This window comes from Euleptes europaea, chromosome 1 (genome assembly GCF_029931775.1).
Source record: "Euleptes europaea isolate rEulEur1 chromosome 1, rEulEur1.hap1, whole genome shotgun sequence".
In the NCBI taxonomy this organism is placed as follows: domain Eukaryota; kingdom Metazoa; phylum Chordata; class Lepidosauria; order Squamata; family Sphaerodactylidae; genus Euleptes; species Euleptes europaea.
In genome coordinates this window covers 6,284,412-6,302,170 of record NC_079312.1, presented here as the reverse complement: position 1 = coordinate 6,302,170, position 17,759 = coordinate 6,284,412, and the positions used below count along the sequence as shown (strand labels likewise).

The following is a 17,759-nucleotide window of genomic DNA, read 5'->3' as shown; positions in this document are numbered from 1 at the left end:
CTCCTTGGCCTACTGTGTATATTTTCACAGGTTCCTCTCTCTCCTCCAGCAGTATCCATTTTTAAAAGTTTCTTATAAAGAAAAGGACACTAACAATTATTCTTACTTCCAGCCTACCAAGCAAAAGCTGAATTTAGCACCAAAAGTCTAGATAGTGATGCCTGGCAAGACTGGGCTGGAGGCTGAAGAGCTTGTAAAACTGGCAAAATTCATATGGTTCCTTCCACATTCCAAGCAATGATGTGGCTCCTTCTCTGGTTTGCATTTTTTCAGGAACAATTAGCCTGTCACTCCAAAGAAACTCTTTCCACAATCCAAGTGCTGATGTAGTTTCTGAAGTGTGAATTCATCGATGCAAGTTAACTCTGAGCAAAGCCCTTTTTTCACTGCAAGCATTTATAAGGTTTCTCCCCAGTGTGGATACGCTGATGTGTAGTAAGCTGTGAACTCTGAGCAAAGTCCTTTCCACACTGCAAGCATTTATAACGTTTCTCCCCAGTGTGGATACGCCAATGTCTAGTAAAGTTTGATCTCCCAGCAAAGCTCTTTCCACACTGCAAGCATTCATAAGGTTTCTCTCCAGTGTGGATACGCCGATGTCTAGTAAGCTGTGAAAACTGAGCAAAGTCCTTTCCACACTGCAAGCATTTATAAGGTTTCTCCCTCGTGTGGATACGCTGATGTCTAGTAAAGTTTGAACTCCTAGCAAAGCTCTTTCCACACTGCAAGCATTCATAAGGTTTCTCCCCAGTGTGGATGCGCTGATGGTTAGTAAGCTCTGAATGCTGCATAAAGCTCTTTTCACACTGCAAGCATTTATAAGGTTTCTCCCCCGTGTGGATACGCTGATGGATAATAAGCTGTGAACTCCGAGCAAAGCTCTTTCCACACTGCAAGCATTTATAACGTTTCTCCCCAGTGTGGATGCGCTGATGGTTAGTAAGCTCTGAACTCTGCGTGAAGCTCTTTTCACACTGCAAGCATTTATAAGGTTTCTCCCCCGTGTGGATACGCTGATGGATAGTAAGCTGTGAACTCCGAGCAAAGCTCTTTCCACACTGCAAGCATACATAAGGTTTCTCCCCAGTGTGGATGCGCTGATGGTTAGTAAGCTCTGAACTCTGTGTGAAGCTCTTTTCACACTGCAAGCATTTATAAGGTTTCTCCCCCGTGTGGATACGCTGATGGATAGTAAGCTGTGAACTCCGAGCGAAGCTCTTTCCACACTGCAAGCATTCATAAGGTTTCTCCCCAGTGTGGAAATGCTGATGGATAGTAAGCTCTGAACTCTGCGTAAAGCTCTTTTCACACTGCAAGCATTTATAAGGTTTCTCCCCAGTGTGGATATACTGATGTCTAGTAAGGTGTGATCTCCATGCAAAGCTCTTTCCACACTCCAAGCATTTATAAGGTTTCTCCCTGGTGTGGATACACTGGTGTCTAGTAAGCTCTGAACTCTCAGCAAAGCCCTTTTCACACTGCAAGCATTTATAAGGTTTCTCCCCCGTGTGGATACACTGATGTCTAGTGAGGTGTGATCTCCAAGAAAAGCCCTTTCCACACTCCAAGCATTTATAAGGTTTCTCCCCTGTGTGGACTCTCCAGGGTGTATCAAACACGTCGGATACAGCTGCCTGAGAAGCAGAGCATTCATTCCCCCTCTTCCTTTTTGTTCCAGCGTTTCTCTTCTGTTGTTTTCCGTCAAATAGAAGGTGTTGTGATTCACCCTCAGGCTTTTTCTGGGGACTATCAGCCACTGCAATAAAGAGAAACGCCTGGTAAGACCTTCAAGCAAAAGCAAGTAAAGAAGGCCCTTAACTGCTCTTCTTAATGAAAGAACCAGAATCACTTAAAGGAGAGAGACATTCTGCCCTGTATTAATCGGCTGTTGACGCTTCCTTGGAGGGTAATTCCAGCAGAGACAAGGTAGTCCAGTGGAACCTCCGTTTTTAGAGGCAGTCTCTTTCTGAAGAGGGATGCTTTGGAGCTGCTCCTCTATTTGTGAAACTTCCAGGGATTCTAGTTTACCACCATGTGAAATGGGAGGCTGGAGAAGAAAGACCTCTAGCAAATCTCTTGCTATATTCAAACACAGAACTGACTGCGTTGACTGGACAGCAATTTTGGAGCAGAGCTTTATACCTGAACTATGGAGACCCTATTTAAGCTCTAAACTTATAACGCTCTCTGTACTCTCCACCCCCCACCGAAATGTTTGGCTTCCTAATCCCTGTGTTCTGTGGCCCTGCCTGCAGGTGGTGACTAGAGACTGGGCATTTCCAGTGGTTGCCCCTTGTCTGGGGAATGCCCCCCCCTTAAAACTCAACTAGAGCTGACCTAGCCAGGTGAAAACATTTCTTTTTCAACCAGGCTTTAACTTTGGGGTTTATTTTTTTAGCTGTTTTAGCAATTTGGAGGCAAGTTGGTAGCTTTTTTATGCTCTTGTGACCTTGGATTTTTAAACTGATTCTTTAGTTAGACAATATTTAAGAATTTATACTATCATTTTGAGTTTTGCACCAACTTGAGCAGGTCTGTGAGCAGGCAGCATAGGAATAAATTAATGTGATTACAGCTGAGCACCCAATTAACATTTCCTGCCAATCTTAGCTACAAACTAGTCCGCATTTTGTTCCTGTTTAACTTGGCTTTCATTCTTTAGAAAGCTTTCCTGGCCATTCTCGGGCTGTTGCCTTTTGAGAAATCCCCCCATTCCCCAACTGGTGAAATTTAGCCCAAGAGAAGTCCCACCCACTTCCACCACACAAGTAGGCAGATACCTGCTGATCTCTCTGTTTCTTCTGCATCTTGGACAAGTGGATCTCCTGCTTCTTCCACTTGGGACATGGAATCAGGTTGGAAAAGCAGAAGTCCTTCTTTGGGGGAAAGAAACAAACCAGTGACTTCCAGACATTCTAACTCTAAGAAATATTCAGATTTTAAAGCAGACAGAGCCACCGTTTCTCTCCAGCCTAGAACGGGAAAAGTGAACCTGCCCAACTTAATTCCAGAGAAGCCTGAGAGGCAGGAATTCAGCAAGTGAAGCTCATCAGGAAATAGAGCCAAACTTCACCTGCTGAAATCCTGTTCTTTTTTTGTTATTGTTTTGTTACTTCAGTGCTCTGCCAGCTCTTTTTACTGGATCTGGAACCATGCCTAAGCTTATACTGGTGTAACAGGAATGAACACAGCAGAAGGGCCCCAATTCATACCTTCCCTTCTGCCCCACACTTATGCTCCTCAAGTCCCAGGTGAGGGGTGTAATGTCCTCAGGGCAACCAAAGGTCTTTTCGAACTTTCGAAAATGCATATAGAGGGCTTTATATAAATACAAATATTATTATTGTTGTTGTTATTATTTAAAATGCTTCTTTCCATGGCTGCTCTGAAAGGCCCAAGAGGAGGCCTTGTTGACAGCCCACAAACTGTTACGGAGGCCAATCCCCCTCCTCCCCTCCTTTCAATGGATTTCCCCTCCTGAAGAACAATGACATTGCTCAGTACTCAGTGGGCAGTCAGGGACGAGGGGAGAGCCTTTCCTTTACAAACCAATATTTTTCGCTTCCGCACTAATACTAATGGAGTCCAGCAAGTATATGCAGAACCCCCATCCCCTTGCCTGGCCTTTGGATCTTCTACATCCCCCTATTCAGAGTCTCCATTGGAAGAGCCCTCCCAGGGTCCTGATTGGTGGTGGTGGTGGTAGAAAGTGCTGTCAAGTCACAGACAACGTACGGCAACCCTGTAAAATTTTCAAGGTAAGAGATGGACAGAGGTGGTTTGCCATGGCCTTCCTCTGCATAGTGACCCCGGACTTCCTTGGTGGTCTCCCATCCAAGTACCCACCTGGAATGACCAACATTAGCTGTTGAGATCGGGCTAGCCTGGGCCATTCAGGTCAGAGCTGGGGTCCTTCTCAGAAGGAATAGTTTCAGCTTCAGCATGTCTGAATCAAGGAGAATGAGAGCCTTACCCAGGGAGGCCACATTCTGATAATTGTCCCCCATGACTTCCTTGTGAAGCCGCCTTTGGTCCGGATCCAGCAGGGCCCACTCCTCCTCCGTGAAATGAACAGATACCTCCGGAAAGGTCACCAGGCCCTGAAAAGAGAAAGAAGAAACTCCTCTGCCATCACAGTTAATGTAACAACCCTTCCCTTTCATAGGGACTGTGTCCAAAAGGACTATAATTAGATGTTTGATTTTAGGGTTTAAAATGTCATCAGATCTTTTTGATTTTCTATCCAGTGAACAGCACCGCTAGCAGCCGAGGGAAAGAGACAGAGAGAAATTCTCCCTGGCCTGGGGAAGGGCAGGGAGACACCCAAGGGCACGATCCTGAGCTCCACACTTACCTGATCTGGCTGCACAGAAGCCACCTTTTCTCCATCACAAAGAGATGGCAAAGAAGATATCATTGGTTTTATGGCATCACCTGGAAGGATAAGAAGGTCAATGGAAGGTTTTCTTTACTTTCCCAGTACTTTGTGATATGCTTCCTTGGTGGGGGGATTCGAATCTCCCTCTCTTGGCTCATGATCTCAACTGTCCCTGCATTCTCATTTTGCATACCCTTTTTGCCTCTGTGCTTTTGCCAAAGCTACTCTTGGTCCTGTTACCACATACAAAAGTATTTTTGTGTTTGTCTGATGGCTCAGAATTCACAGATATAAGAAGGAAGAACTCTGCAGTGCAAGTAACTGGCAGAGGTAAAGAAGGACACCAAAACAACCACTAGATCACACAATCTCCTTCCATGTGGTAAGACTATGAGCTACCACCTCCCGAGGAAGCCTGTTCCACTGAGGAACCACACTAACTGTTAGAAAATTCTTCCTAATGTCTAGATGGAAACGCTTTTGATTTAATTTCAACCCGTTGGTTCTGGTCCGACCTTCTTGGGCAACAGAAAACAACTCGGCACCCTCCTCTGCCCTTCAAGTACTTGAACATGGTTATCATATCCCCTCTCAGTCTTCTCCTCTTCAGGCTAAACATACCCAGCTCCTTCAACCTTTACTCATAGGACTTGGTCTCCAGACCCCTCACCATCTTTGTTGCCCTCCTCTGGACACGTTCCAGCTTGTCTACATCTTTCTTAAATTGTGGTGCCCAAAACTGAACACAGTACTCTAGTTGAGGTCTAACCAGAGCGGAGTAAAGCGATACCATCACTTCGCGTGATCTGGACACTATACTTCTGTTGATGCAGCCCAAGACTGCATTTGCCTTTTTAGTTACAGCATCACACTGCTGACTCATGTTCAGTGTTTGGTCTACTAAGACCCCAAGATCCTTTTCACACACACTACTGCTCAAACAGAACTTTACATTTGTCTTTGTTGAAGTGCATTTTATTAGTTCTAGCCCATTTCTCCAGCCTGTGAAGATCATCCTGCATCTTGGCTCTGTCTTCTACCGTATTTGCTACCCCTCCCAATTTAGTATCATCTGCAAATTTAATAAGCATCCCCTCTATTCCTTCATCCAAATCATTTATAAAGATGTTGAACAACACAGGGCCCAGCACAGATCCCTGATACTGAGACGACGAAGTGGGAGACGCCACTGACACATCACCTTTATTCTATTTTCGTGCCTTCTTTGACATTTCACCCCCAATCGACAATCCTAGCCCAAATACTTTATTCCATCTTCCAAAGGTTCTGTGTGGTTAAAATCAAATTTTCTTATCGAATCTAATACTATTGTCCTCTCTTGTAATCCTCTAGTTGCCTGACATTCTCATCTAACCTGTTTACTGATTGTGGATCTTTTTAGTGTAGATTGTCAGGCTGTTATCTCAGTTTCAATGTTGCCTCTGTTCCTTTGCTGAACCGTCCAGACTTCAAGGACGGCTCCACATACCAAAGCCTGGGAACGCTACTCTTGGGAAAGTGTGCTCTGTTTATGCTTTGTTTATGCTTTGTAATCTCCCGCCGTTTTCAAGCCTTATATTGCCAACTAGCTAGCAAGACACTCATAGCTGTCATCTTATTCTCAATGCACTGTATTGCCTATTTGACCAGTAAAAGCCATCTGCTTGGATTCTAAATGTCTCTGTGGTGATTTCTGGTTCTTTGGGTCAAGAGCTTACATTATGACAGCTATCTGTCTTTACAACCCTTCTTCAACGTTCCCCTAGCCAGGTTGGAGCCCTGGAGGGTTCGCCTGCCACTCGGATGGGAGCTAGGAGGTCGCTCTCCGAGTGAACCGTGACTGCTACCTCTTGGAACCCTGGAGTCCTCATTTGAGGATCCTACACTGTTACAGGACATAGTCGCTGAACTCTTTAGGACTAACCTAGAGGTTTGCCGCTTGAGGGGACTGGTACAGACACAGTGGCAATCTCTAGGGAGAGTTCTCTGGATGTTAACGTCGGAGGATACTAATACTCGTTTAGACCTCCAAGATTTTGATCAGTTACTGGATGATGCCCGGCTGGCAACTGAGGACTTACAAGTACTAACCGGATTATTGGACAAACTTATTGCCCGGGAGACTCTCCCATCCACGGCTCTAACGCGTCCTGTTGCCCTGGAAAAAGGTGCCATGGCAGGAGCCGCGCCGGAAGGTTTTTCCCTGATACCCGATGCAGCCAGCTGTCAAGCTGAAGCCAAGCGGGTCGCTGTCCACACGGCTGTCATCTTTGCGGATTGTACAAAGGATACCCCGGTAGCCACCTTGGCCCAACGTTTGGCCTCGACGTTTGGGGCCGATGCACCCGCGATTGCAGTTCGAATACAACCATTGCTGGGCGGGGAACCCGACCCCATACTCACACTCCTGGAAACGGAACTTTTACCGCATGTTACCGCAGCTGCAGCCCTGAGACTTGAAAGCGAGAAGGTTCTCGCGGATAAAGAAGCTGCTGAAACGGCTAAGGCGGCAGCCGAGGCTCAGGCCGCAAGGGATAAGGAGTTACAGTTGGCTGCGGATCGGGCGCGGACAGGCAGTCGCCCCAAGGACACTGTAAGGAGCGGCCATCCGTTGGGTCTTTCTTTTTCCCCGGTATTTGCCCCATCGCGCACGACCCAACGCGCACGCCGCCTTGCAGACCGACGCCAAGACTCCGGAGAGTCTGAGGAAGAGGACCTATATGGAGACAGTTCTCAATGGGCCACGAGTTTTCGGACAAGTAAACCTCATCGTACTGGTGGCCCAGGAGAAGATGTTCACCTCTTATGAGCCCAAAATCGAGAGCTATCCGACCGTGTCGATCAGCTCCAAGAGTTAATGGAACGTATGCTTCAGGACAACAGGCAATTACAGCAAGCCCTGATAGCCCAGGCACAGCCCATTCCAATACCGGGTCAGGGGGTGCCAGTCCAACCACCCGCTAATGTACCTGCCCCACCTCCGCCTCCCGGAGGTCCCGTTTTACCTGCAACCGGGCCACCCGTGCAACCGGGTCAGCCTATGCCCGGTCCTTGGAAGCAACTCAAATTGAAAACTACGTACGATGGATCTCTCGAAACCCTACCCTGTTTCTTGCATCAAGTGGACAGCTATATGCGAGAACAAGGACAGTTTTTCCCTACAGAGGACAGCCGGGTGCGCTATGTGGCTTCCCTTTTGACAGGTAAAGCAGCCGACTGGATGGTCCTCCAATTCGACACCCGATCCCGCTCTATCCGTTCCCTCAACAATTTCATGACTGGTTCTTGTAGGTTATCCGGGCTGTGTAACCGTGGTCTTGGAATTTTCTTTCCTGACGTTTCGCCAGCAACTGTGGCAGGCATCTTCAGAGTAGTAACACTGAAGGACAGTGTCTCTCAGTGTCAAGGGTGTAGAAAGAGTAATATATAGTCAGAAAGGGGGTGGGTTTGAGCTGAGTATTGTCCTGCAAAAGTATTGTCCTGTAAGTATCAAGATAATGTGCTAATGAGGGTATGGTATGTTAATATGGAACCATTGTATCCTGAAGTGATCTGTTAATGTGTGTAATCCAAAACTAATCTGTATGGCTATTGTTGAATGTTGTCTTTGTCTGGAGGTTTTTCAGGGCAGGAAGCCAAGCCTTATTCATTCTTAAACTCTCCTTTTTTCTGTTAAAGTTGTGCTGATGTTTGTGAATTTCAATGGCTTCTCTGTGCAATCTGACAAAATAGTTGGTAGAATTGTCCAGTCTTTCAGTGTCTTGGAATAAGACCCTGTGTCCTGTTTGTGTCAGTCCATGTTCAGCCACTGCTGATTTCTCAGGTTGGCCAAGTCTGCAGTATCTTTCATGTTCTTTTATCCTTGTTTGTATGCTGCGTTTTGTGGTCCCGATGTAAACTTGTCCACAGCTGCAAGGTATACGATATACTCCTGCAGAGGTGAGGGGGTCTCTTTTGTCTTTTGCTGATCGTAGCATTTGTTGTATTTTCTTGGTGGGTTTAAACACTGTTTGTAGGTTATGTTTTTTCAAAAGTTTCTCCATCCTATCAGTGACTCCTTTAATAAATGGCAAGAATACCTTTCCTATGGGAGACTGTTTTTCTTGAGTTTTCTGATTTTTGTTTGGTTTAATGGCCCTTCTGATTTCATTCTTGGAGTAGCCGTTTGCTAGCAGTGCGTGATTTAGATGGTTAGTTTCTTCCTTGAGAAACTGTGGTTCACAGATCCGTCTTGCACGGTCCATTAATGTTTTGATTATTCCTCTTTTCTGTCGGGGGTGGTGGTTGGAGTTTTTGTGTAAGTAGCGATCTGTGTGAGTTGGTTTCCGGTAGACCTTGTGACCTAACTGAAGGTTTGATTTACGGATGACAAGGGTATCAAGAAATGGGAGTTTACCCTCAATTTCCTTTTCCATGGTAAACTGAATGTTTGGATGGATATTATTAAGATGGTTTAGAAAGTCCATTAATTTTTCTTCACCATGGCTCCAAATGGTAAATGTATCATCTACGAACCTGAACCAGACTGTAGGTTTGTAAGGTGCTGATTCTAATGCTGTCTTTTCAAAATATTCCATGTAAAAGTTTGCTATTACTGGACTGAGTGGACTTCCCATAGCTACTCCATCAATCTGTTCATAAAATTCTTGATCCCATAGGAAATAACTTGTTGTCAAACAATGGTGAAATAAGGCTGTTATATCTTCTGGAAAAATCTGGTTAATCAATGAGATTGTGTCTTTAACTGGAACCTTGGTAAAGAGGGATACAACATCAAAACTGATTAATATATCCTTATTAATATAGTCTTAACGGACTGATTTTGTTGATGAAGTGAGTTGAATCTTTGATGTAAGAAGTGGTTTTTCCAATGTGGTCCTGTAGGAGGGTGGTCAAATATTTAGCTAATTCATATGTTGGGGAACCAATGGCACTCACGATGGGTCGGAGTGGAACGGGATCCTTATGAATTTTAGGTAGTCCATATAATCGTGGTGGTTGTGCTTCAGTCTTGCATAGTTTTCTGTGTGTGTCGGGATGAAGAGTGGAATTCTTGATCAGAATGCTAGTTTTCCTGGTAATTTTGCAAGTTGGATCTCGTTTTAGTTTTTTGTATGTGGCAGGGTCCAGAAGTTCCTCAATCTTCTTTTTGTATTCTTCTGTTTTCATGATCACTGTGGCATTGCCTTTGTCAGCTGGCAGAATAATGATTTCTGGATCTGCATTGAGGGTCTTGATGGCGTTTCTCTCCTTGCGTGTTATATTGCTAGCAGGGGGCTTTGCTTTTCGTAGAAAATCAGCAGTGGCTGAACATGGACTGACACAAACAGGACACAGGGTCTTATTCCAAGACACTGAAAGACTGGACAATTCTACCAACTATTTTGTCAGATTGCACAGAGAAGCCATTGAAATTCACAAACATCAGCACAACTTTAACAGAAAAAAGGAGAGTTTAAGAATGAATAAGGCTTGGCTTCCTGCCCTGAAAAACCTCCAGACAAAGACAACATTCAACAATAGCCATACAGATTAGTTTTGGATTACACACATTAACAGATCACTTCAGGATACAATGGTTCCATATTAACATACCATACCCTCATTAGCACATTATCTTGATACTTACAGGACAATACTTTTGCAGGACAATACTCAGCTCAAACCCACCCCCTTTCTGACTATATATTACTCTTTCTACACCCTTGACACTGAGAGACACTGTCCTTCAGTGTTACTACTCTGAAGATGCCTGCCACAGTTGCTGGCGAAACGTCAGGAAAGAAAATTCCAAGACCACGGTTACACAGCCCGGATAACCTACAAGAACCAATGAACTCTGACCGTGAAAGCCTTCGACAATAATTTCATGACTGCTCTACGGAGGAGGTTTGAGGACCCCTTTCTGGGGGAACGAGCCAAAGCGGAACTGTTACAACTAAGACAAGGCTCTACTCCAGTTCGAGAATTTGCCGATGAATTTCAAAGACTGGCAAGTAAAATTGTGGGTTGGCCCGAAGCCACCCTAATTCACCATTTCAGGGAAGCCTTACACCCTGACGTTCTGAACTGGTCGTACATGCGGGGTGATCCCGAAACTCTTGAGGATTGGATTCTATTAGCCGAAGAAGTGGAAAGCCGCCGACGCTTTATTTCCCTTGTCCGCCAAAAGCACAAGGAGAAAAGCGTCCAAAAGCCCCAGCCTAAGGCACCACCTCCCAATCCACCGAAACCTACACGTCCACCCCAGGATCGTGAAACCCGATTTCAAAGAGGTGCCTGCCTCACTTGTGGGGAAATGGGCCACTTTGCAGCAGTCTGCCCATACCGCCCTGAATCCTTTTGTCCCAGCACGACAACCCGAGCCAGAGGACGACCACAACGCAGAGGCACCGCGGCCACCCGCAGCGCAGCGCCGGGAAGACCCACACCCTCTGCACTTCACGCTGGAGACTCAGCCATCCTGCCTACAACGAATGACCCCGCCGGGTCTCGGATTACAAGTGCCCCATTGGGGGACAACTTTCCCTCTTCTGATGAAGAGAACCCATGGAATTCTCCGGCTTTAAACCTGGAATCCCCCCTTGATTTGTCAAAAAACGGCTCCGGTCTGTGGTGAGTGGAGCGTCTCCACAGACCTCTGCAGATTCTCCTGCTGAACCGAATGCTCCCACTAAAATAAAGGAAGTAGAAACCACCGTTTATGTGGACGCAGTTTTACAACACCATGAAGGTGGTCCCCAACTACCCGTTAAGGCACTCATTGACTCCGGTTGCAGTCGCACTCTCATAAACGAAGCCACTTTTGCTGCACTCAAAGTCGAGTCCGAGGCTTTACCAGCCCCCGTCCAATTTGCCCAAATGGACGGGAGCCATTTCCAGGGGGGCCCAGTTGATCATCGCACCATAGGGGTGGCGATGGGAATTGGCTCCCACTGGGAGCAAATAGACTTCACCATAGCCCCTATCCGATTTGAAGTGGTCTTGGGAATTAACTGGATTAAAGGACATAGTCCCAGTATAGACTGGGAGACGAACACTATCTCCTTTGCCAACCCCAAATGCGACCAGCATCGGCAGCGAGTTGGGCTGCTATATCCACCCGTTCCAGAATTAACCTCCGATGTCCCAGCACCGCCGATCCTACCTGATGTATACCAGGACTTTGCGGATGTCTTCAACATTAAAGAATGTGATGCCTTACCCCCCCACCGGGCCACTGACTGTGCAATTGAAGTGGTCAAGGACTGCACACTAACCAAGAGTAAGATTTACCCTATGAGCGCTTCCGAGCGCACTGTACTACGGGACTTTTTGGACAAAAACCTTGCCAGAGGGTTCATTCGCCCATCGAATGCCCCAAACTCAGCCCCCGCATTTTTCGTCCGAAAAAAGGAGGGCGACCTTCACCCATGCATTGACTTCAGAAAACTCAATGCAGTTACTCAAGCCAACGCCTATCCTATACCACTAATATCAGATATTTTGGGGCAGTTGCAGGAGGGTCGTATATTCTCCAAGTTGGACTTAGTAGAAGCCTACTACCGGGTCCGTATCCGCGAGGGAGATGAGCCCCTCACTGCCTTCTCTAGCTTTTTTGGAATGTTTGAATTCCTCGTGATGCCTTTCGGGTTAAAAGGGGCCCCGGGGGTCTTCATGCAACTCATCAACGAAATCCTCCACGATTTGCTGTATCGCGGGGTGGTGGTTTATTTGGATGACATTCTTATTTATTCGAAAACCATGGATGAGCATGTAGCTCTGGTCCGAGAAGTTCTGCAGCGCCTGCGCAATCACCAACTCTTTGCAAAGTTGGCTAAATGCGAATTTCATCAGAGCAGAATAACGTTCTTAGGATACATAATCTCCCACCATGGCCTTAGCATGGACCCTACCCAAGGTCCAATCCGTTCTCGATTGGACTCCTCCCACCAACTGCAAACAAGTGCAACAGTTTCTAGGTTTTGCTAATTTCTATCGTGGGTTCATCCCTAACTTCGCCCAAGTGGCGCTACCCATTACCGACCTGCTGAAAACCAAGGGTAAAGAAAGCTCGGCTACTTTACCCTCCGCTAAGATACTGTGGACTGATCAATGCCAAGATGCTTTTGTAGCCCTCAAACGCCTCTTCACTTCGGAACCCGTGCTACGGCACCCAGACCCGAATCAAATGTTCATTGTGCAAGTCGATGCCTCCGACGTGGCTATGGGAGGGGCTCTTCTCCAAAGAGGACCGGATGGTCTCCTTCACCCTTGCGCTTACTTCTCGAAGAAGTTTGCGCACTCCCAATTGAACTGGCCCATTTGGGAGAAAGAGGCATCGGCCGTTCACCATGCACTTACTCTATGGCGACAATTCCTGGAGGGGTCTAAAGTCCCCTTTGAAGTTTGGACCGATCACAAAAATCTAGCTGCCCTCACGGGGTCCCATAAATTGTCCGCAAAACAGCAGCGTTGGGCAGAATTCTTTGCTCAGTTTCGTTTCGTCCTGAAGCATGTCCCTGGGAAACAAAACGTTCTCGCAGATGCTCTCTCCCGGTTACCTCAATACCCGGCGAAACTCGATCGGCCAACACACTCTTTATTTACACCAGCACAAAGAGAAGCCCTGCCTGTACTAGCTGTACAAACTCAATCCCAGACGCTGCCCCAGCGAAAGCACACAATAACCGGCGCGCAAGCTCCTCCAGCCCTACCGGCTGCCCAGCCGCCCCCGCAACGGAAACTCACGATGGCCGGCGCTCCCGCTCCTCCAACCCCACCGGCCGCCCTGCCACCTGCAGTCTGCACACCACCGCACGTAAGCGCTTCCCCCTCGGCAACCCCCATAACTGCTCCTAATGCCACTATGACCAAGGGGGGGGGGTCCCCATCTCCGAATCCTTCTTAAATTCCCTTCGGGAACAATGCCTTATGGAACGCTCTGGTCAAACCCTGCCTCCTGGTGTAATCGAACAAGGAGGCTCTTGGTACAAAGACTCGAAATTGTATGTGCCCAAAGCGCTCCGAAAAGACGTTTTACACTTGGCTCATGGAGTAAAAACAGCTGGACACTTTGGGTTCCTGAAGACCCTTCACCTGTTACGCAGACAATTTTGGTGGGGGGGAATGCGTTCTGACATTGACTCTTTTATTCACAGCTGTCCTGTTTGTGCCACAGTCAAACGATCTCAAAGCAAGCCCCCAGGACTACTGCAACCACTTGAAATACCCAGCAGACCCTGGGAAGTGATTGCTATGGATTTTATGACAGATCTCCCTCTCAGCGGGGGAAAAACTGTGTTATGGGTTATCACTGACTTATTTTCTAAGCAAATACATTTGGTTCCATGTGCAGGGATCCCCTCTGCTCAGAAGTTGGCCCGCCTCTTCGTGTCACATGTCTTTAGACTACATTCGTTTCCGCGCAAGATAATCTGCGACCGCGGAAGTAGTTTCGTTGCTAAGTTTTGGAAAGCTTTTCTCAAATTAGTGGGGGTGGAGCAGGGGTTGTCTAGTGCATACCATCCCCAAACAGATGGTCAAACCGAACGTGTCAATGCTGTACTTGAATGTTATTTGCGCTGTTATGTCAACTACCACCAGGATGACTGGGTAGAACTGTTGCCTTTTGCAGAATATGCCTACAATAATGCTGTACATCAATCCACAGGTTTCAGCCCATTTTATGCGGTGTATGGACAGGACTTCGGTCCTATCACCCCAATAGACGGTTTGGAGGGGGAGGGGGATGCCGACATTGCCTCTTGGGCACACACCCTCCGTACCACATGGCCCTGGCTGATTAGCAATCTTGACCGGGCCAAGCGCAAATACAAGGCGCAGGCCGACAAGCATCGTTCCCCCGGGGGAGACCTGCAAGTGGGTAACCTGGTATACCTTTCCACCAAGAATCTGCGTTCCACCCGTCCGTGCCATAAGCTCAACGCTAAATACATTGGCCCATTCCCCATCATTCGCATCATAAATCCTGTCACGGTGGAACTATCTCTCCCCAAAACCTTAAGGCGTGTGCATCCCGTTTTCCACATCAGCCTCCTGAAACCCCATATTGCATCTCCGCAATGGCATCCAGAACCGCCTCCCGAACAGCCCCTAATGGTGGGGGGGGGAAGAACATTTCGAGGTCTCCAAAATCCTAGACTCCCGCATTCACCATGGGGTCTTACAATATTTGGTCCGCTGGAAACACTTCCCCCCTGCCTATGACGAATGGGTTCGCGCACGAGATGTCTCCGCCCCCAAACTTGTCAACGCCTTTCACATTGCCTACCCAGACAGACCAGCCCCCTTGCAGAATGGGAGGGGGCCTTAAGGGGAGCAGGATGTCAGGCTGTTATCTCAGTTTCAATGTTGCCTCTGTTCCTTTGCTGAACCGTCCAGACTTCAAGGACGGCTCCACATACGGCTCCACAAAGCCTGGGAACGCTACTCCTGGGAAAGTGTGCTCTGTTTATGCTTTGTTTATGCTTTGTAATCTCCCGCCGTTTTCAAGCCTTATATTGCCAATTAGCTAGCAAGACACTCATAGCTGTCATCTTATTCTCAATGCACTGTATTGCCTATTTGACCAGTAAAAGCCATCTGCTTGGATTCTAAATGTCTCTGTGGTGATTTCTGGTTCTTTGGGTCAAGAGCTTACATAGATGTACTCTGCCTTGAGTTCCAGTTAGAAAGGCAATGTAGAAATGAAAATAGTGTTAGTATTATTAATAATTTCATTTATTTACAGTTTATTATTAGATTTAGATGGCTGGGTAGGGCTTTAAAAGTCAGCACCAGCACCATGAAGTTGATCCGGTATTTAATCTGGAGTCCATTCAGCTGACAGAGCAAAGGTCATATACGTGCTCTCCATGGTGTCCCAGTAAGGACTTGTATAGCTGCATTGTACTGTCATTGATAATAATAACAGAATATAATATTCACTAAGAATGAAGTGCCCAGTGACGTCATATTTCATATTTCACCTATTTAACATTTAACACCCAGTTGGATACAACATAGTTTTAAAATCACCCACTGCCACCTTCCTTCTCTTGTTTATCAACTCTGGACACACCTTGCCCTGTTGATAATTGGGTAGCAAAAAGCTCTTGACTTAAAAGCATTGGAAGTACTACAGCATAAGAGCTCTTGAAAGCTTGACTTTGTGACTCTTGTTATTCACTCCATGAACCATCTCCCAAATTTTTGACATTAACCATCCTTTATCTGTTATTATATCCTGCTCTCAGAGGCCGTTCTGTCTTCAACTCTACTACTGTATTTGTCCAATTATCCTGCTGAGATTTTTAACAGATTATAGGTTTCTACTTTCCCAAACGGAATTTCTAAACAGACAAGCTGGAGTGGAGGATCTTTCCCACCCAGGACCGAGGGGGGGGGAGAATCAGAGCAGCCCACCTATGCTCAAGGACACCATCCAGTGGGAACTACACCCATTTTGATCTTACCTGGAAAAGCTGCTCTGTGGTAAGAGTCCTGCACCATCCTCTTCTGCACCTGAAACAGAAGTGGCGATACATGAAAGGGGAGGCTGGTGAGAAAAGGAAGAGGAAAACAGACAAACGGTGGTTTCCAAAAAGTAGCAGCAATCCATGTAGATTTTGAGGAGATCTTTGATCTTATCCTGTGTGCCCCCACACTACCTAGATGAAAACGTCTCACCTGCTGGTCCCATTTCTTGTCCTCTGCCTGGCTCAGGAGGAAGCCTTCTGCCAGGGCCACCGCCTGGGAACTGCTCTCCGGCCTGCATTCCCTGACCCAGCTCTGCATCTCTGGGGACAGGACGGCCAGGAACTGCTCAAGGATCACCAGGTCCAGCATCTCCTTCTTGCTGTGCCTTTCTGGCTTCAGCCACTGGTGGCAAAGATCGTGGAGTCGGCTGCAGATCTCTCGGGGGCCCTCGGCCTCCTTGTAGCTGAAGTGCCTGAATTGCTGTCGATGCGCATCTTGAGAGAGGACGTCATTGTCTCCCACGCTCTTCTGCATGGCTTCTCCCCACATCTCCACACTACTCCCAATCTCGGTGGCATCAAGGTCTTTTCTTGATTAAGGAACAGCTGAGTCGTGCTCTCTCCTCATCCTTCATTCCACTGCAAAGCGCCTCCACCAGGACTAGCAGTTAACCTTCCTCTGCTGCCAGATTCTTTTGTAAAGACAAGTGCCGCATCTGTGACCTCCTAAGAAGCCAAGACTGATTTTTGCATTGAGATTTTATATGCACACAACCCATATACACGTGATATCTCCATCTGAAGATGTGAGCTCTGATTCACGAAAGCTCATACTAGAATCAAGGGTGTCAGTCTTCTGAACTCCTCTGTTTTATTTTGCTACGATAGACAAACACTGAAATGAGTGAATAATTAGCAGAAGGGAGCAAGTAGTGCAGTGGTTAGAATGTCAGATTAGTCTGGGAGATGTAGGTTCGAATCTCCACCCTGCCTCAAAAGCTACCTGGTTGTCCTTGGGCCAGTCACACCTTCTCAGGCTGACATACCTTACAAGGGTCTTGTGAGGAGAAAGTGGAGAAGGGGAGAACATGGCAGGCCACTTTGGGCCCCCACTCGGGAGAAAAGTGGACTCTAAATGAGATTTAAAACATTAAACCCAGATGAAGATCAGACCCAAGAGAACAGCAAGAGCACACAGTGCCTGAAGTAGTAATGACTCCTCAGGTGCCTATTTTTTCTGACCTTCTGCCTTCCAGAGATCACTGAATCATAGTTGGAAGGGACCACCAGGGTCATCTAGTCCAACCCCCTGAACAATGCAGGAATTTCACAACTACCTCCCCCACACACACCCAGCAACGCTACTACATGCCCAGAAGATGGCAAAGCTGCCCTCTCATGAACTTCCTAAGGTCATAGAATCAGCATTGCTGACAGATGGCCATCTAGCCTCTGCTTAAAAACCTCCAGGGAAGGAGCACTTACCACCTCCCCAGGAAGCCTGTTCTACTGAGGAACCGCACTAACTGTTAGAAAATTCTTCCTAATGTCTAGATGGAAACTCTTTTGATTTAATTTTAACCCGTTGGTTCTGGTCCGACCTTCTGGGGCAACAGAAAACAACTCGGCACCCTCCTCTATATGACAGCCCTTCAAGTACTTGAAGATGGTTATCATTATCACCTCTCAGTCTTCTCCTCTTCAGGCTAAACATACCCAGCTCCTTCAACCTTCTCTGGTAGAACTGGTTAGATCTAATTAGAGGGCTTTCCCGAGCTAGTGCCCTGATTGGCCCAGAGGGATCATCTGACCTCAGCCAAGAGATCCATAATTACAGTTCGGAATTATGGTGGCCATCTCTTCTTCCTTCTATTCTTTATCCTGACGCCTTGATACTTTATTTGCTTGGAACTTTGTTACTC

The 17,759-nt window shown here is 47.0% G+C and overlaps 1 protein-coding gene across 1 annotated transcript; it reads right to left on the bottom strand.

The window, feature by feature from the left end:
* Nucleotides 1-401: 401 nt before the first annotated feature.
* Nucleotides 402-16,207, bottom strand: LOC130475245 (zinc finger protein 571-like; the record flags this gene model as incomplete). Its single annotated transcript, XM_056847028.1, has 3 exons — nucleotides 16,145-16,207; nucleotides 3,974-4,100; nucleotides 402-1,756 (listed from the first exon to the last, which is right to left on the bottom strand). Coding segments are annotated over exons 1-3 (1,545 nt in total), but the record flags the coding sequence as incomplete, so codon positions are not given.
* Between the last annotated feature and the right edge of the window lie 1,552 nt (nucleotides 16,208-17,759).